This window comes from Vanessa atalanta, chromosome 15 (genome assembly GCF_905147765.1).
Source record: "Vanessa atalanta chromosome 15, ilVanAtal1.2, whole genome shotgun sequence".
Classification (NCBI taxonomy): Eukaryota; Metazoa; Arthropoda; class Insecta; order Lepidoptera; family Nymphalidae; genus Vanessa; species Vanessa atalanta.
In genome coordinates, this window is record NC_061885.1 from 705,499 (window position 1) to 726,138 (window position 20,640).

The window sequence follows — 20,640 nt, forward strand, 5'->3', positions numbered from 1 at the left end:
ATTCTTGTCATTAATGTAAATAATATATAATTAATCTATCTTCTAATTGATGTAAATAACACTTAATTAAGTACTGAATGTAAATAATTCATATATATAAATGTATTATATAGAAATTGATCTTACATTAAGGATGTAATATTAAAGTCATATAGAATGTCGGAGACAAGACGCAATGAACTAATTGGAATCGCGTCATATATATCTTGCAATTATATATAACTTTTCATATATATAATATAATACTATCTGGGTCTGTTTTTGTTGCTGTTGTCGTTGTTGTGCAAGAATATTTATAACTTATTAATGACTTGATGGCCGATGATGGTCTTTTAAATAAACGTCATAAAACATCAATTTACTATTTTCTACCTGATAAATAACGTAAGTATCCATAAAAACAAAGTAAGATAGTAAAATTATTCAACGAATAAATTTAATGGTACCAATGAGAGATATTCCAAGCTATACAGTTATATTTAAAATAATAGTAACAATTTGATATACGACTCAAAATTAAAAGAAATTCTATTTTTAATATTTTAAGTGCATTTATTCGACGTCCTAAGTTTGGATTGTTAATCCAAACCGGCTCACTTACCATTAGGTAAGCTGCAGAAAACTTAAAATTAAAGTATTTACCAACAAGATAAATTAAGAAACGTTTATAAAACGGTGGGCGTACTTAGAACGTTAAAGCACTTGCCGTCGGTTTTTCTTTGCCTGAATCCGGTGTTGACCCAGAAAGCCTGCCTGAGTTGAGCACAGAAAATATTGCCTCTTTAATCGTCTAGCGACTTTAGCGATTTCATCTTTGTAAATGTCACACAATTTTAACCACAACTTTCCGCGAAGTTTCTGATGATTGCTTAGTAGTGCAACGTGCAAAAAATGGACCCCACCGATACATATTATAACTCTACCCCACTTATGTAAATTCAACTGAATTATAAAATATTTAAAATGTTTTAGATTTTTTTTTATTTACTATTAAGCTAATACAAACAGTCCTATAAGACCGTTGTTTTTAATTGGTTTACGTTTAGTAAACGCAGTATTTTTATTTTTTTGGTGATTTTTCTGTAATATTATGGTATATTTTCAATATAATTCAATTATTTATGACCAACATTTTAAATCTGACTATTTTATTTTTCACACCGAAAATAATAGTTGCTTAATTGAAATCAACCGACTAAATAAATCACGAAAACAGCCAAAAATAAACAAAACTTTCTCCTTCACCCGCTACGAAAAACTACGACCTTTGGCAGTGTACGCTACTTTATGCCCATAAAGGCCTCGAAATTCAAGTTGGGAAGCCGCCACCAGCACCCGCAGCATTAGTTGCGTGCCGACCGCCGAGCCGAACGTACATGCCAGCTGTTTTCGCGTAGTACATTTCGTTGTTAACCTTCGTAGTTGAAAAGTGGGAAAAGTTCATGTGTATTTCAGTGCCTCTGAGTTTTCGTAAAAAATAAAGGGGTGTATGATTGAGCGTTATTGTGATGGTTAACGGTTGTTTTGGCGGGAAGTACATTTGTTCCACTGTGTTAGTACAAATGCCACCGTTGGTGAGGTAAATATTGACGTTAGACGGGATTACGCGGAGGAATCCGCACGACTGATGTCCGTTTCACGAGTGTTTGCAAAGCAATCGAGTTCAGTGCTCAACTTCTTGCATTCTTATTATTCAAATATGTTTAATTTAAAATCACATAAAAAAACTAATTCAAATAAAATACAATCTTTACAATTTTTAAATTAATTAAACCAAACATACACTATCAATATTGGAATATATTTAAACAATAGAAATATTTTGAGAATAAAATTACAACACGAGTCAGCAAAGTGAAACGAGAAATGCATCCAATCTATTAATGTGCGCGTCTCGAGTGACAAACTTTTGGGGTGGCTTACCTACTATAAAATCCGAATTTAAATAGCCCTTAAAGCTCACAGTAAAAGTTCCAGACATCCTTACGTAAGCTTTCAGCAGGCTATACCCCGCCCCCACTTATGTAACCGCTCGATTTGGACTGAACTTTATCTTAGTGCCTAATTTTAGTCCTATGAAATTTTGACCAGTAGAAAGTTATTATTGGATTTGATAATAGCGAGGGGTCGCTATACACAACACAGCTGTACCGGCTGTCCTTGGCAATACCCGTCCACTCTTTCGTTTTCACTTACACGGCTTATTGTTTTCACAAACACTGAACAAACAACGTCGGTGGTAGGTTATGAAACAAAACAGCAGGATCGTAATCTGGGTCAGTGTAACCTTGAAATTTTTTATCTGCGAATATTCATCATTAATAATACGATTTCAATATGACACGGAATCAATCTACTATTCTACCCACACATACTCACACCGCCCAGATTGGAAATTAATAAATGAACTTGAATGAAAGTCGGATATAACTGTTTTTATATCAAATTATATGCATTTGTTTTATCAAATCGATTATTGCAATATAATTAGAAGTATACATTTGATCGAATTAAGCCAGACCTTAATAGACTCCCCTTGTTTTTATGCCCATTTAAGAGACTAACGTCACAGGGAGAAGGTGATAAGATCGGGACACGACCGAAAGACCTTTGCAGTTGTTAACTCAAGCTTAACCGTGCGATAAGAAGTTTAATAAGCTTTTAGCACAATTTAAGTTCAAAAATTTTCATTTTCATTATCTACAAATCCTTAATGCATCTGTACATTTACAAACTTACTAATTTCAATGAAAATGTGCGCAAAACGCAAAAATACCATTTCAAATAGATGAAAAATGTAGTAATCAAAAGTACTTCAGAGCAAACGGCAATAACTGAAAGCAATAGAGAGTCAAATCAATCAGTACCAACTTCCGTCGGGCAAAAACAAATCTAAGCTGCAAATATCGAATATCGTGCAACTAAAGGAAGATTAAAGTTACTTGATTACGATATTAATTGCAGATATTCGGAAAAGGATGTGTCTAACAAGACCGCATAAAAAATCTACATAATGTATAAATATTTCGTCGTAAAATATAGCCCGAAGTTAATGTATTTTTTAATTGTTTCATTATCTATATCAAAAATTTGATCACAATTTTAAGTGGATAAAAAATATATTACGGAACACACAGATCTAACTACCTTCAAGGAACTCGATATGTAACAAAACTTTCATCATATCATTTACTTTCTTAGAAATTGGACTTGGTTTGCTTTAAGTAACAGTCTCTTAAACATTCTATATATTTTACGACGTGAGTACGAATTTCCCTCGAGTAACAAAATTTAATGAAAGTCAAGTCGTTTGAAAATTGAAAGTTACGTAGTTACCCTTTAGTTAACGCTAGCTTTAACAATTAATATTGTGATACAATATAATTTGCTTTAACAAATCTTCGTTAACTCTGTTCAGTGAATGTAAAATAATTGTTAAAGACGCATTTTATGGAGGAGCATAAAATTATATTTCTATTGCAAACGACGGAACCGAAAGGTCAACAATGGAAACGAGAGCATTGCGGTCTAACGAAACTCATTTTACGCATAATGCGCACAAAACTCTTCATATTGCAGATTCATACGGTACATTCAGAAACTTTAGAAACATAAACTCGCTCCGTACATAGGGGAATATTTGTTTCGTTTTCTATGGCGGAGTGTTTGAAAGCGAATGTTGATCCACAGACATTTAACCCTGTGTACAACAAACAGAACATCGTTACGACGGGAAAAGACAATAAAAATGCATCGAGAAAGTACCAATCTCACTTGTCTCGATAAGACGTGAAACGTCTCGAACAAAGAGAACAACATAAAACTTTCCTTTCCTTTGCTACTTCGGATGCTGCGATATTGGTAGAACACATACATTACACTTCGATCTGTTTAAACGTGGACATTTTGTTAGTGAAAAACAAATGTATCAACATTTTGCAATGTAGGTATATAACATTTTCATTACAAATTTTCATTCAATTCTTATATGATACAGTTTCGGTTAATCGAGAGTTTTGCGAGTGGTATATAATTTATAGCTTATAACGCGAAACTTTGTACAATCGGAAAACCAATTTCACCCAAATCTTGTTCCAAGTTGCGAATAAGTTCTATATTTGGAGCTGAAGAAATCGTGGAATCGCTATATTTGTTGAGAACATTAGATGTTATTGTACGAAATATTATAAATTTTATTCGCTTTTATATCATTTTAGAATAATGGAATTAGATGATTATGACGATTAGGAATGATAATATTATTATGGTAGCGTACCTTTAGTAAAGGTCAAATCCGAAGGTTTAAAAACAATATAAATATGTCAAAGTTAGAAAGATTATTTGCTTTGAACTGAGCACATAAAACGCGCCTCGTCCTTGGTCTCACAATAACGCCTCGTTACCGTAACGAGTAGGCTAAAGAAGAGTGCGACACGTGTTAAACCAGCTCGACGATATTTCGGACTAGTAAACTTAAAAACTAGGCAACTTTAAATTAGACATTCCTGCCAAATAATTTGTATCACAATTTACACGAAGATGATAAATAGCATCGACTAGAGTGTCAAATAAAATCCCGAGAAGAGAAATAGGAAATCTGAGAAAAATATAAATCAAGCATTGTGACAAACTAGACGGTTTTTCTCAATTTATAACCGCATACAAGCTTCTACTTGTCAATAATAAGGAGACGCATTATCGATAAAATATGGGATATAAATAAACGTTTCCGAAATTTACGAAGCCGACAGTAACTTCACGGATGTCCTCTAAGCTTGAATTCAATGAATTCAATTGCTAGTAATAAGCACGCCACATGGTTAAATAGCATCAGAACCATTACGTGTAATTAACGCAAACGTGTGATTCATGCATTAAATGATGCGGACAATCGATACGGGAGTTCTCTTTACTTAGCATGAAATGTAAGGTTAAAACATTTTAGTTTTTTTTTTAGAAACTTACTTTTTTATTTTCTCTCCGTTTGGCTCTCTACTTATGTCTGCATAGATAAAGCAGTTTACGCTTGATAGATTAATATTGTTAGCAATTATTAAAAATGGGTATGAATTGAGACCTAATTGTAACAGGGTTAAACTTTAAACATTATCACGGACTATATAAAATTTTACATGGGATATGGACGAACGTTTATTGAATAGCGGCTTAATAAATCACTGACCTCCCCCTAACCTTCGAAACATTGATGTGAAATCCTTCGAGTCGCAACATGAATCTGTAATGCCACCGTCACCCCCAGCGACCATACCAGCGTAAATCGACCAATCGCGCTGCGTCTAGCAACGAAACATGAATTTATTATATCCACCGGTTTTCTCTGTATCTAAATTTTTTTACACAACTTTAGATTTGACCGATCGCAATAACAATTTGTGATCCGTAATTGAGATTGCTTGTTAGATTCATTAAATGGTTAAACAGAAAGGGTGCCGCTACATCTTTGAAGCTATTGTCATTAACGCGTGAGATCATGGACGTAACGAATTCTAACAAGGACCAGATGTAGTGACAAATTTGACCGAGAGATTAACAAGAATTGATCCCGGAATGTGTGTGTTTAGTAAAATTGTTAGCAACTATGTGCTAATTATTTATAAATATACTGCGTTATATACACATTGTAGAGTAGTGCGATGGGAGGTTTGCCCCCGCAGTGGGTCATTTTACTTTGCTTTTGATACGGTACTGTGTGCATATCTTAAATGTAAATTTAATCCATGCCAAGCGAAAATTAGTTTTAATAATATAGATGTAGATATGTATTTAACCTGCCACTCATACATACAACATAAGGCGATTTTTGATATTTTGAACTTACACACGAGTTTCGAGTTTGTTAGTTTAAAATAGAGGTAAAACGTGAGGAACATTCCAGGCTTGTGTTCATATTGTGTACTAAGTTATTAACTATTGATCATTACTGCAAGTATTGTATTTATAACCAAGCGTGTCACTTTTTAAAGCGAAATATCTTATAAATGGAAACTTCCAACATAAAATTTACTAGCAATATGTAGATTTCAGTAAGGAAATACATTAAAATGAAAAACGGCGTTTATTATATAATCAAATTTTTAATAAAATGCTTTTTTTCCCGTAAAATATATTTAACGTTGATTTATTCAGACGGTTCATTTTGAAATATGTCGCGTTTGAACTACAAAAATGACATTTGCTTGAACAATGATGTTTGTAACTGTGGATACGGTGATTTGATACCCAACAAGTCGCATTTTTTTCAATGTCAGTCGCGCTACCCGAAACGTCCTTCGAGCGAATCGATCCGTGACTATTACAATAATAGACAATTTGTAAAACCTAGACAATACGACCCATACAAAAGTATTACATTCGACTTCCAAATATACTGGAAACTGAGAACTAAAACTAGCAAGTCGACCCTTTGAAAAATTACAAATTATTATTTTTCGATTTTTATTACCTTGTTTCGTATTTGACATCGATTTGATGTGTCATTACAAAAGAAAGTATTTCCATTCAACGTGTATCGGATCTCTAATCTCGTTCGTAATCGTGGATGTCGCTACTTATTAACAATATTTGCGTGGGACACCGCCGGTGCGTCGCAGACGTCAAATAACATCATAGTGATTGGGTGAAGCTGATGCATATTTATGAGTCATTGATCGTCCTAGCACTGCGCTCAGCTACATTGAACGAAAGGGCATTAAACAACCTATTTGAGCAATAAATTTAACGTGACCAGAATACTGGGACCTAATTTACCTTGTATTCGCTTTAATGATTCAGCCTAGATCAAACAATGTTTAGGTACTATTTCTGGGCTTGTATTATCTATATAATACATTGCCTGTAAATATTTATACGTGTATTCAAATATAAGGTACTTGAATTATTTCGAATCACGAAGTAATTTATGATGTGATACTACAATCAGTTATTCTATAAATAATTGAACATGAGTCTCTAATCCGTCCAGCTTTTAGACAACTAGAATCACGTTAACCTTGGCTACCGGAATAGAATCATAATTTCTACATTGGGATAAATTAAATTTTCATAGTGGAGCGTATTGCAGTTGTCCATTGCTATCATAAATGATTTACGAATGCACAGACTAAAAGCCACAGACGAATTCTCATTAATCAAATGTCTATTTAAACATTCAATTTTAATTAATAGTCATATTTATGTGTTTAGTCAATATTTCAACTTCAGCTGTTGAAATATGCATTTGTAAATAGTTAATTGTATCCAAGTTAAAAAACATTTTAGACATAATTTTAATTCCGCTATTGTGAAACTAACCTAAGTTTGACTTAACTTGTTTTTACACCACGGAAAATATACAAGCGTATTAGATAGCCCCACTAGACCCTTTATTATATTTCTACTGTTACATTATTTATGACCAACCGCAATTTCACATAATATTTCTGTCGATAAAATGGAAATTACCTCAAGGTCTAGAAAATACACTTCCTTTTCCGAACACACAATAAGAAATATCGCCGAATAGTGGGTTTTCTGATCATTTGATATTTTATCATCATCATATATTTATAATATTATATTTATGTGGGATAAAAGCCTAACAGAAATCTCGTTACCGTCAGCTACTAAAACATTTACGATACTCACTTATAAATCACGATGCGTGGACCTTGCGTCGACCTTGATCGAGACTATAAATTCCACCCCGAAAACAATCAAAATATATATAGTTTAACTAATAACCTTCGGTGAATTTCTTTACTCTGTAACAAAAGTCGATATTTCTTCAGGGTTAACTTAATTTATCGCGCTTAATGTTCAACTACTTCCATGTAGTTCTTAAGAACCGTTTTTGTTTCAGGGGCAGTAAACGTCAGAAGTGAGAAAAATGTGTGACCAGAAAATGTGTAAAAATAATATACATATCAGTGCGTACAAAACGCGAGTGGTGTTAAAAATCAAGACAATGTGCGTTTAAAGATTCGATCACGACGTTGAATCTATCCGAGTGGGGGTCGCTGGCGACCACGACCAGCGATGGTATGGACGTTGTACTGGGGAATGACAGTGACGAGTGGTGGAACGCGACGACGACTGAAGGGCCGGATCTTTACAACTTCTGGGCATGGAGCATCGTCGACGGAGCGCTAATGTTGCTCATAGTCAGCGGCAACACCCTTACCATACTAGCAGTCACCATGAGCCGCCGCTTATCGTCGCTTGTCTCCAACCAATTCGTGCTAAATCTGGCAATATCGGACCTAATGGTGGGTCTCACGCTACCCTACCATCTCGTATTCTATCTGGACGACGAATTCGGAAAAATCAAATGGTCATGTTTGATGAGGTTCATACTCATAATACTCGCGTGCCTCGCCTCCATTTACAACATCATAGCCATCGCTGTCGACAGGTGAGAATATGCACACTGCACACGACTCGACGTTTCGCTAAGTGTTTTTACTTTACACTGTGAATCAATAAAATTTAAATCACTATCCGCCGCCTATATTATTACATACTCAACGCGTAACTACCCACGTAGTACGAAAGATTTTCTTAATTTTTATTATACCACTAAAGATGAATTAATTAATACTTTTCAGTATTACGTAGCGTAGTTAACTATTTATTGGAATTTATTTAATAGTAGACGTGTTCTTATTTTCAGATATATAGCGATCGTACATCCGCTACACTACAGCCGATACATGACAAAGCTAATAACCCGACTTTTGATGAGCGCAACGTGGTCCGTTGCGGTGTGCATAAGTTCAATACCGATGTTTTGGAACGATTGGCACGATGGCGTAGCTTGCGAAATGAATATGGTACGTTATTTGTAGATAATCCCTCCCTGATTCGATATTGAACCTATTATTGCCAAATATTGGTCTTAATCCTGAAATAAAGGCCAATCTTGAAAGAACCATCAAATGTATGTTGGCATATTTTTGTCAAAATGACCGAAATTTTTATTTAGATTTAGATTTATAATTTCTTGACTCAGATAGGGAAGAGACAGCAAAATTAAATTAATGAAATTATATTTTATGTAAACTAAATCATTGTGTAGAAGTGTGACGAAATTCATTCGAATTACTATTATATTAGCGGTCGTACGTTGTTGTTTAAAGGCCGCACGTAATCAGGAACCATTCAGATTGTGACCCGATCTTTCCTTAGCTTTACAAAACTAATAAAAGATCACCTATTTATATATTTCTGATTGGGTGCATATAAAATATGTTTCTTGATTGGATTTTATCGTAATATCATCGTTGTTCATATTTCAGGTGGTACCAAAGACATACACGACGAGCATACTGGCACCGATGTTCTCTCTCATTTGGATGGTGATGTTCATTTTGTATTGGAGGATATGGCGCGAGGCCACGTGCCATGCACGCCGCATGCGGGCCAACACGTGCTGTCCTACTGGAGCCAACGATTGGAAGAGTATACAGGTTCGTATTTATTCAGATATTTATTCAGTATTAATTGAATAGGAAGCACCATTCAAAATATTTTAAGGACATTGTTTCAGATCAATTAAAGAATCAGTGAGTAAATTAATTCGCATTTTTAACGAACCGAATTATTACTATTTCTTCATCCCAGGTTTAAATCGATCAAAGATACGTACCAATCGATAGACCTACGTCAAATTCTATGTATGTCAAATTGACAAACATAAATGGTGTTTTTATACAGAATCTGATCTGATCTAATCCACGATACGACATCTAAATATATTTTATTGAAAAAAACAAGTCGATTAATCGATGGACTATTAGTATACCTACATACTTCAACAATGACTACCGATCAACGATTAAAATTCCAAACAAATGATTATAAAATTATATTATTATGTATAGGAAAGTAAGTATGTTTCAAAAATGGCATTTTATTAATTTCAGGTAGTTCTGCTCGTCCTCGGATCATTCTCTATATGTTGGATGCCATTCGTCGTAGTTGCGTGCGCACAAACACTTCCCATCATACCACTGCACAACCCCATCGTGTATCGTCTAACATCATCTCTTGCGATGTCAAACTCCGGTATTAACCCACTAATATACGCTTGGAAGAACGCCGGTTTTCGAGCTGCTTTCGCGAAACTACTCCGATGCAAGAGACCAGACACGTCAGAGTACCGTGGTTCGCCTGCACCGGAGCGAAAAAGGGGATCAGTAGCACTTCGCGAAGGTTCCATTACTCGGACAACGCCCGGTGGACTAACGAGTATGGGCGGAAGACCGGCGAGGCTTCTTTACGTTGAACGTGAAACAGATACAGCGAGGTGCAGGATAATTGAGAACGCCGGCTACATGGACTCGGAGAGGGGAGACACGAACCCGTCTTACGCTCCAGATGGACCCACTCCCGTGCACAGATCTGCCACACGACCGCCCGACGTAGTGTAGTGATTGAATGAACAATGAACGTTCAGTGGGAAACGTGAAACGCTTCTAGATTTTAAAGTTGTTAGTGACTGTAGGTACCCCACTCGCATTTAGGTACCTAACTGTTCAAGTCTACGCTCAAGTTTATGAAAGCTTTATTGTTAAATTTTTATTGAAAAATTCTAATAAGTTCCCTGCCGTATGGAAAATTTTAATATAAAGATATTATTCTCTGTCATCTACATTGAGATATTTAAATAAAGATTAACTAAAGATTCGATGTAAAATAAAAAATATAATATATATTTAACAAGATGTAGCCGAGAACTTTTATTTTGTTTTATTGGATATCGTTAAACAAATCTAAATAAAAAGAGTAAGATACTAGTTATAAGATGAACCCCATGTAGTGCGTACTCTTACTTTTTAAAATATATCGACATAAAGTTTAGAATACGTGAAAGTATCTTGAAATATACACAATACTTCCAGATACTTTGCATGGAAAAACCTATTTATTTTTTACATATATTACATACTTAACGTAATAAGTACCTGGACTTTTATTGCTGCATTGTGTAAATAATTGTAATTGAAAATAAGCACTTCTATCTCTGTTGAACTAGTTAAAGCAGTCCAGGCACAGTGGAGTCGAACTCGTAGATTCATTAATCGAGGTCATTGCATTTAGTTTATCGTCATTTTTATATTGAATAATTCCATTATATTTGTAAAAATTCCAGCACATGCATGCGAGCCAATGCTGTATAATAAGATTAGTAATTACAAAATACTTAGTAAAAATGTTTTTTTTTTTAGCTAAACGTGCTATTAAATAACTTTTAAACAATATGAGCAAATTTTTCAACGAAAATTAAGTACTTTCCATGAACGTTAAGTTATTTTAATAAGTTCAAGTATCGCACCAGTACGGAGCGATACTAACTAGCATACAATAAAACCGGACCGGATTGTTAATTAGGGAGTGGAGGCAATTGCTTACCAAAGGCTTGCTGTGGACTGGCCAAAATTAGGAAATTAAGTTTAAAAAGTCACTTTTAATATATCTAAAATTTCTCCATTTGAATGTGCGTTCGTTGTATAGAATATCATTATTATTGTTAATATTGTATTTCGATAAATCATATACGTACGTAAGTTAGAAAAGAAGTGAAGTGGCCCCGAATTGTATCTTACCTGGGAGCCGACATGGTTATTCCGGCTTTATCTAAATATAACAGGTAATTATCATCGAAATAATTGTATATGACAATATATATTCCCAATGAATCGAGCAAGTTTGATTAATTTATGAACTAAAGTGAATTAAAGCGTGGAAAACTACGAAACGCAGCCACTTATATCATAATATACTAAAACATTTTCCGAAACGCGATGCGGTTTATTTAGTTAATCGTTTCAAACAAAACTTCATATTATTTATCGGCCAAAATTTAACAAAAAATGATAAAATATCCGAATCGCGCCATCTGTTGAATATCAAAGGAACAGCGCCACCAACAGAGTTCATATCATGTAATGTTTTCTGTTTAAAAATAACATATTTAGATAGATGTCGCTGTCTTACTCTATTATTTTTTATTTATAATAAGTGGACTGGCAATCAGCCTGGCGGTAAGTGGTCATCGCCGCCTATAGATATCAACGCTTTAAAAGAATATAACAAATTCATTACATCGCCACCAACCTTGACACTAGAAAGCTTGTCTCTTGTGCCTGTAATTACATCGAATAATTCACTGTTCAAACCGAAATACAACAACACTAAGTAAACCCTACCGTTTACTATATAGATTAATTATCAAGTTATCATATAAGTATGAATATCAATTACACATTTAAGAGTTCAGCACTTACAAATGGACGATAATCAATTATTTTCAAGAGACCGAACGTCTTATTGCAAATTTAAATGTTTATTTATCAACCTAATCGTTTTAAAGTAATATACAAATCATTGTTCATGTTACATTTAAATTTAAAGACTAATGAGTACGACTATCGAGTAATTTTAAGTTATAGTTGATTTGGTGCGTTATGAAAAAAAAAGAGTGATTTACATGATGCGCGCGCACGTGATAACATGAAAACTACATGATGAAGTTGCTCGCTAAATCCATCGCCATCCATCGACAAGTGAGAAGTCGCCGCAATTGACGCTTCACCTTATCTAAATTTCAGCTTATTTAAAATATTTATTTTATTATATATTTAAATTGTGAATGTTTGTAAATTTGTAAGTGGGTGTAATATTAATAATAATTATTTTATTATTGATAAGCTGATTGTTATTATTTTTCATAGCTCATTATTTGCATGCAACTAAAAACTTTTTTTTAAGTACACCGTAAAACTTCTTACACGCCTACATCAAATACACGCACTTTATTAATATATAATATCTTCCTCTGCAAACATTACGTCCGAGCCATTAAGTTTCCTTTTTCTATTTCATGTTTTGATCTTTTATTTTTCACCAATATAGTAACGAATTTTTGATGTGATGATCGTGATTTGGAATAGTTTATATGGAGAAAAAGTCAAAAAATCCCAAAAAACAAAACATTCATTGTATACGTTCATACTGCCAATGTTAAAAAACATAAATGTCTGTAAATACCTATTGAAAAGCAATAATTTTCGGTTTTTCAATGGCAGCTTACTTGCTTATTTTGTTTTTTTATTATTGTTGGTGAATTCAAAAATTAGCCTATGTCCGTCCTCTAGGTTCAAGCATGTTTCGTACTAAATTTCATCAAAATCTGTTCTTGCGTTTAGCCGTGAGAGGATAACAGGTAGACAGACAAACAGATTTACTTTTGCATTTATAATATTAGTATATATTAACAACAGTCGGGTTACGCCTACTAGTTTCTATAATTGCATAGCTACAATTTTTATTCACTACATAGTAGTAACATTCACAACGGAACCTAATTATTTACAATTAACAATTTAAAAAAAAAAGAACTTCAATATTTTAACTATACTCCGTTATCGGCTAAATGATAATAATTGGTTATGGAATTAATATGACATCGTTACACATCGAGTCGTTCATATCTTAGAATCACGTTTTGGTTACGTAATGTATCATGAAATTATACCGCATTTAATTGATTATTTAAATTTATGTCTAGATATACTGGCGAACAGTTGGCCACTAGGTACACGCATACTAGTAAAATAGTAAGACGTTCGGCGAGCGTCAGGCGTAGCTGTCACGCACACCAACACAAAAAAGTTGCTTCGTTTATTCGATATATAAATAATCAAAATCGCATTTATCAAATCGTATTATATAACATACTCAAAAATTTAAAACACTTACCTCAACTCCGGTTACACCAAGAGCCGTAACCAAATTGGGGGTCATCCTAAACGGCACCTTTTCCGGTACCCGCAGAGTCTTGCCCTTCTCGAAGCACACGTTATAGTCTATATGCACCACCTCACCAGACGTTAAGTCCACTAACACATTATCTAAATGTCTGTCACCCAAACCGATAATATACCCTATCGTACTCATTACGGCAACCGAGTAACTATATCGACGAGTCATTTGCCACCACTGCTCTGGGCTCACACTGCTACACCACAATTCCCTCCACAACAGGTCGCGAGGTGTCTCCGATGATAACTCTTGTAGAACTTGTTTCAAAATTGACACTGGCCACTCTTTTCTGTTCTCTGTCGATATACCCGCCTCTTTCAACAAGGGATTGAGCTTATTGTAGAAAAGCTCTGATGCTCGAAGAACATTCACAGTTTTATTCGTTTTTGCGGACTGTATTGCTGCCTCGCGATTTTGCCAACGTTTGTACAAGGCAAACAAAGGTGTCACATTGTCTACCCAGCTTATCAGCCCTGATCGCGGTCCAAGAGGAATAACCGAGTAATGACGAGCTCTGTAGGTTTGATTGTCATTGTTTTCAGAGTCGCGAGCTAGCATAGTGTTCGTTATTGATAAAAGTTGCATTATCCTTTCATCTAAATGTAAGTCTTCTAGGCCTTTGAATAGATAGGTGTACGATTTACCATCGGAACCATGAAATACTAATTTTTTAGGCCTGGTCTTAGTCGGTAGAATAGCAACATTGTTTTCTATCGATTTTATAGTAATTCTTACGGTTCTTTGATTTGTATGCAGTCCGGGCATTGTAATTACAGTATTTTTTAATTCAGCCAATATGGGACTTATATCAGACATTTTTAAAATATAAGATGTTCTTTTGTTTACTTTTTGCTGCAACTTCAATTGTAGCTGCTTTAGTGGTGCCCACGATTCTTGAGGCTTCTCAGGATTCGCAGGATGTTTCAATTTGTCAATCACATCCACAATAATAGATTGAAATTTGTTTTGGAAAGTAGTCTCGTGAGGAGTTTCTGGTTCAGCCGACGTTATTTGATTTAGTTGTTCCAAGACAAAGACTACCGGTTCAAATATAATCCGATGTTTCTCTTTTATAAGTTTTTCTTTTTCTTCTGGCGTAAGATTTGCGTTGTTTTTTACTTTTGCGATTTCGGTCTCCAGCTGAGTAAGACGCTTACTGAATTCAGTATGATGTTGCGCCAATGTTCCCAGACACAATTCATCCCATAGCAAATTTATTCTCTGCAACTCTTTCACTAATAATTTTACTTGTAATATGGTCTTCGGGGCCTGCTTAGCTAAAGTTTCGACCATGTCTAAGAAGCATGAATTTAATTCATTATTGACGACTTTGTCGCTACCAGAGTCTTCCAAATCTAAATTATCATCGTCACTTTCAGCGTCGTCATTAGACAAAAACGATCGCGGTACATGTAAGTCTGTGAAACTATTTTGTTCATTTTCAACGGCTCCTACTACTGCAGGAAATGTAATCAAATGAGGCGTGTCTTCTGCTAGTCGACATAAAAGGTCAGAAACGCATTTTCTTACGTATGTTTCTGGATGATTAAGTCTTGAAAACAACTGAGGTATTATAACTTTCCATGGTTGGGTTGGTGTGTTCGCTAATCCTGATTCAAGAACAGTTTGTAATTCCATGGCATGTTTTACTATTAGCCGTAATAATCTTAAAGTTGCGTTTACAACTGCGTTTTCACCACTATGATTTATATAATCGGAAGCACATATCAATTGCAGAAATTTGAAATAGGCATCAGCTGATAATTCGAAATACGAAAAGACTCTTTTCTGCGCTTGACGCCAGATGTCTACCAGCAAAGCAAGATGCTCAGGAAATGCGTTATTTAAAGATGGTACCGTACGCAATTGATTTTCAATCATTTCAGATGTATTAATTTCGTTCCAATCAATATCTTCTTCGTCACAGGTTGCTTTTGTTTTTGATAATATTTCACAAACCGCTTCAAAATCTTGTGGCGAACATCCTATCATGACGCTTTCTATTTGAAGTTTATCGTTATCGGTCAGTTGCTCACGGGTTTTTGAACTAAATTCAACCATTTTGCGACCCCATCTGAAACACCACGCAGCAAAACTTGCCCAAGCTTTCGCTAAACCTGGACATTGATTAACTCCAAATTGCAATAATTTTCCAACAGCAGAGTCAGTCAGAGGAATAACATTTTCTGAAATATTGTTATCTACCAAACCAATCTCTGGTAAAGCTGACACTAATTTTGTTAAAGGTGAATCGTTTTCTAAAACATTCTCACTTTCATTTTGAACCCATTTTGAAAGAGTTAACAACATCCTAGTTCCCTTTTCTCGCAGCTCATAATTTTGCTCACCCATTGCTAGCCTCTGTGAAAATCCAAGTGATATACTAGCGCAGAGATTTATAGCTTGCGCTTTGGAGTCTTCTTTTGCATAAGTCACTTTGCAAAGTTCTGTCAATGCAGTAGCGTTATTTAATGTCCAAATATCAAGGTCATATGTATTTGTTGATAAGAGCAGTACATCACTTACTTCCTCTAAGTTGTTTACATTTAAGCACAGCTGGAAAGCTGGATTATTTTTAAAATGCTTCAAGAGCTCCCTTTTCGCCATTAATAGGTTCGCATTTTTCCTAGCACTTTTAATTACGTCTAATCTAAGACATTCATTGTAAAAAACATTTTCCTCGTTCATGTTGAGCTTTGTGAAATATTGATGCCACCATAAAATACGAGTAAGGTTTTTCATTTCTGTGCCATAAGTATTTTCCTTTAAAGCAGAAGGTTTAAAAGGATTTGACACAGCTTTTCCATTTTTAATAACATTCATAAGACCATGATTAGCTAATTGCATTACTGCGACGTCTTTTAGGAAATGAACGGCATTAGTTCTTACAAATTCTTCAGCACTTGTGTTCAGTAATTCTTCACATTTATTGAGTAACGGCTCGTATTTATCATTAAATTCATCGTTGTAAATATTAAGAGCTGAAGATATTAATGTAGTTTCAATTTTGTCCATCAAACCTTGATATGAACAGGAGTTTTTAGATATTTCATTAACTTCCGTATCGAGTATATTCCAGTTACAAAGTCCTGGGATTTCATCATTATCGTCGAACATTTTTAAGTCCGAGAATGACTCCCACGGGGATGTATGCTTACATAGTTTAGTAATTTCTTTCCATTCTTCCATGTCCTCCCAACTTTGTATATTTTTATAACTTTCCAATATTTGATCATCTACAAATCTATTGACTTTAATTTCAGATTGAGGAATACATACTTCATTATTGTCATCATTCGAATTTGCACTGCATAGTTTTTTATAAAAATCAGCTGCTGATTCAAAATGAGAATTAGCCTGTTCTGCTGCTCCGATAAGCCAAGAAAACTGCAAATCAAATGTTTGCTTAATCCATACATATAAACCATGCAAAACTTCTGGTTCTTTAATCTTAATAAGAGCGCGAGCTACACTCATTGTTATGGCTTCAATATCAATGTTAGTTCGAGATGCGGCGGCATTTTGTAATATCAATGAAGCATGGTAGATAGCAGCACCATAGTGACCACCATAGACACTTACTGCAAGAGCTGCAGGACGGACTCTGTTCTGCCATTCTCGACAAGTTGACCAATTTGTGTGAAAAAATGTTTTAACAGGTTTTGCAACAGCAGGCAAAACAGTTGCAGTGCCTTCAGCGGCATTGTACGTGTATTTCTCTAAAAACATCATAAACTCCACAAGCCAGCGTACTCTAACTTGTTCTGCTACAACAACCTCTAGCAGCTTTTTCTCTCCGGCTACATATTTTGTTTCGTTTGAACTGATTTCCCTTGCAACTGCCTTTAATGTACCTTCTATTTTTGTAAATGTTTCTTGTGGCTTACCTAGTACTGTTCTAAGTTTTTGAATTATACATGTTTGTGCTAGTTCAGATAGCGCCCAACTGACCAAAATAGATTTGAAGTTTGTTGAGCATTGCCGGAAAAATAATAAGTTATTTTCATCTATATCTTGACCTTGCAATGGCCAGGCAGAGACAAATATGTCTAACAAAAATTTTTTATCATCCAGATTTGTTTGCATTAGACAATTTATTGTGACTTTAAAGTGATGATTAGGCAAGGTAGTAAACGAACCTCTCATTAAATATTCTTTGAAGGAATTAAGTTTTGTGTCACAATTGAGAACAAAATTATTACCTTTTCGGCTTGAAAATATTTTAACTGTCTGCTTATCAAACTCTTGCTGTACTATATCCCAAGGTAGCTCAAATAGCACCCTTTTACATATATCTGCTAGGGCCTTGTTTTTGTTATCAATGTGTAATGTACACAGAACTGCTATAGTTTTAAGCAAAAGCATATTCCATACCATATTTCTATTCTTAAGTAAGAAATAAAAGTTCTTGATGACAAGTAAAACAATATTTGCATCAAAACAATATGCCAATGCCAGCATATTTGTAATCAATACGAGGAAACTCTTTGACATGCCTACTATTGGCAAATACTTATCCAACTGGCAAAATATGTCTGATATCCATGTTAAAATTAAACTCAATGTTTCATTTGGCATTTGATCATCGAGAACAATGCTCAAAGTGTTTAAAATAACAGCTAGGTGACCTGATGTCGGACTTGTGTTAGAGACTTCTCCTAATGAAAGATTAGACAATCCGAATATATCTTTAGCTCTTTGTTGAGAATTTGTCACTAAATCACTTGAAGCAATGAAGTGATTATTTTTCTTGCAATGTGAATAAAGTAAGTAAAGAATGGCATATTGTAATGCAGGTCTCTCTTTCATCAAAACTTCATCATGTGGGCACATTTTAATAGCCAGTAACTCTAAGATGCTTGGTTGTAAAGCCCACATTCCTATAATGGAATTGCTCGCATTGGCTAAGTCACTTAAACATTGAAGGAAGAATATTATATTCCGTTCCGCATCATCTTTAGTGTATTCTTCTGAATATTCAACTTCAATGATCTGTATATCAGGTAACAAAGTGGTGTATGAATTCTGCATATCATTTAAAACAAATTTATATGTTTCTTGTAAGAGTGGAATATTTTTCAGGTTAAGAAGATTAGTGTATATAGACATAACACCATTTAGTATTTGGGAATTATTAGACAAGCGGAGAGGCCGCAACAAAGATCCAGGTCCAATTGTTTGAGCAATAAATTCTATGGGTAAATTTGCTGCAATTTCTTTTATAGTTATTGATATTAATTCTATAATGCTGAGGCACACGTCTTCTTCTGCTTGCAAAAAGCTAACTATTTCCATCGATATCAAGGAAAATAGAGCAGGCAGACATGGTGAGGATTTATTTTGCAAGTATTTTAGAAGTAATGTAATACTTTCATTACCTGCAAGAATTAGGTCTGATTCTGCATCTTCTTTTAGTGTTTCATTCAATACCTGAAGAATTTTAGACAAGGAATCAGTTAAAAAGGTCCACGAAACTGATTGAGAAACATTAGGGCTTAACAAAGTACCCAAACTTTTAACGACTGTATTGAATACATTTAAAAATGACGCAATCTTTTGCATACAATCATCATATGAATTTACTTCACCATCTTTGTCGCTTTTATTTGTATCTAAGTCATTACAGTAGGCCACCATATCTTCCACAAATTGATTTAACAAGTTCACTGAAAAACCAACGTCAGCCTGCCAGTGCCGACTCAATTTAAATAAAGACTGGAGGGCGAATTCCTTGATTTTTTGTGGTTGAGCATTATCTACATGCCAGCCCACTAGGATATCAACTGTATCAACAAAATGGTTTGCAAAATGTTCGGGATAAGAATTCGACATCACTATCATGGCATTTATGGCAGCCATAAACACATTGGCTGAGTCTGTAGCTTCAATGATTACTTGTAGCTTGTTCAAAGTTATTTCAGCAAAATCATTCAAGTTTGTATTCTGAAAGTCTAATTGGAAAGTCTCAGTGAATGAGAGAATAAGCAAATGTTTAATTGAAGTGTTATGCATTGCATAGGTAGATATGATCCAGTCCAGATGTTTTCGATAATCAGGTCCCATAACATAACCGATTCTGCCGAGAACCACGGCAGCACTCTCTTTAGTTTCAGGGCTTGGAGCATCATAAAGCACATCTAACAATGATTCCACTAATATATCATACGATCTTCTGATATAACGCGCATTTTCTGGCATCATAACAGCGTCTTGGAGCTTTGTACATATAGCGAGAGATTTTTCAATATCGACTTCAGCGCATAGACGACGCAAGAGCTTAGATATACGCGGGTCCTCAGGTAGATTTACTACCAAGTCGGATCTTTCATAAAATTTGTTATTGTTTCCCTGTGACCAGTTGTCATTATTAGTTACAGCTAACGGTTCGTGATATTTGTAGGAGTTTTCGTCGCGATCACCCCTTGGCGGGAAACCGCCACGGCCTCTAGTTCCACCTCTACTTCCGCCCCTGGAGTGTCGAAATTCGGTGACACGACCACGCGACCGGAACCGAGAGTCCCTGGGACCTCCGAACGATGAAGGTGCATCGTAGGATCCAACATAACCTCTGACCTTATCATCCGTTGTGTTTTCATGACCGATTTCGTCCCGATCTGGAACGTCAATATTATCCGATAATTTAGAACTTTTCACTTTACTATTTGCAGTTGTGGATAGCATTACTAGAAATTGTTTTCAAATTTAAAATATAATCACACATTGCCGTAGAATTAAACGAAAGTACGATCAAAACTTTAGACACACAAATGCTTTTCGTCAAAATTCTTTCGCCAACAGAGACAAATAGCCAAATTTAAC

The 20,640-nt window shown here is 34.9% G+C and overlaps 2 protein-coding genes across 2 annotated transcripts in view; one reads left to right on the plus strand and one right to left on the minus strand.

Annotated features, from left to right (window-relative positions):
- The window catches only part of LOC125069484 (serine/threonine-protein kinase SMG1), a 109,246-nt gene extending 88,648 nt beyond the window's left edge, over positions 1-20,598 (minus strand). The window contains exon 1 of the mRNA XM_047678988.1: positions 13,759-20,598. Within this exon, the coding sequence (XP_047534944.1) occupies positions 13,759-20,502 (6,744 nt within the window). The 5' untranslated portion in view covers positions 20,503-20,598. The remainder of the gene's footprint in view (positions 1-13,758) is intronic.
- LOC125069485 (5-hydroxytryptamine receptor 1A) lies at positions 1,342-10,629 on the plus strand. Its single transcript, XM_047678990.1, has 5 exons — positions 1,342-1,579; positions 7,859-8,410; positions 8,669-8,828; positions 9,294-9,464; positions 9,921-10,629. The coding sequence occupies exons 2-5, from the start codon at positions 8,040-8,042 to the stop codon at positions 10,425-10,427; spliced, it is 1,209 nt and encodes a 402-aa protein (XP_047534946.1). The 5' UTR covers positions 1,342-1,579; positions 7,859-8,039; the 3' UTR covers positions 10,428-10,629.
- Positions 20,599-20,640: the final 42 nt, after the last annotated feature.

Excerpts from the sequence above, each read along its gene's own strand:
- LOC125069485 (XM_047678990.1), top strand. The coding sequence starts at position 8,040 with ATGGACGTTGTACTGGGGAATGACAGTGACGAGTGGTGGAACGCGACG. Across the intron at positions 8,829-9,293 it reads TAGCTTGCGAAATGAATATG|GTGGTACCAAAGACATACAC; the intron begins GTACGTTATTTG and ends TTCATATTTCAG. Across the intron at positions 9,465-9,920 it reads ACGATTGGAAGAGTATACAG|GTAGTTCTGCTCGTCCTCGG; the intron begins GTTCGTATTTAT and ends TATTAATTTCAG.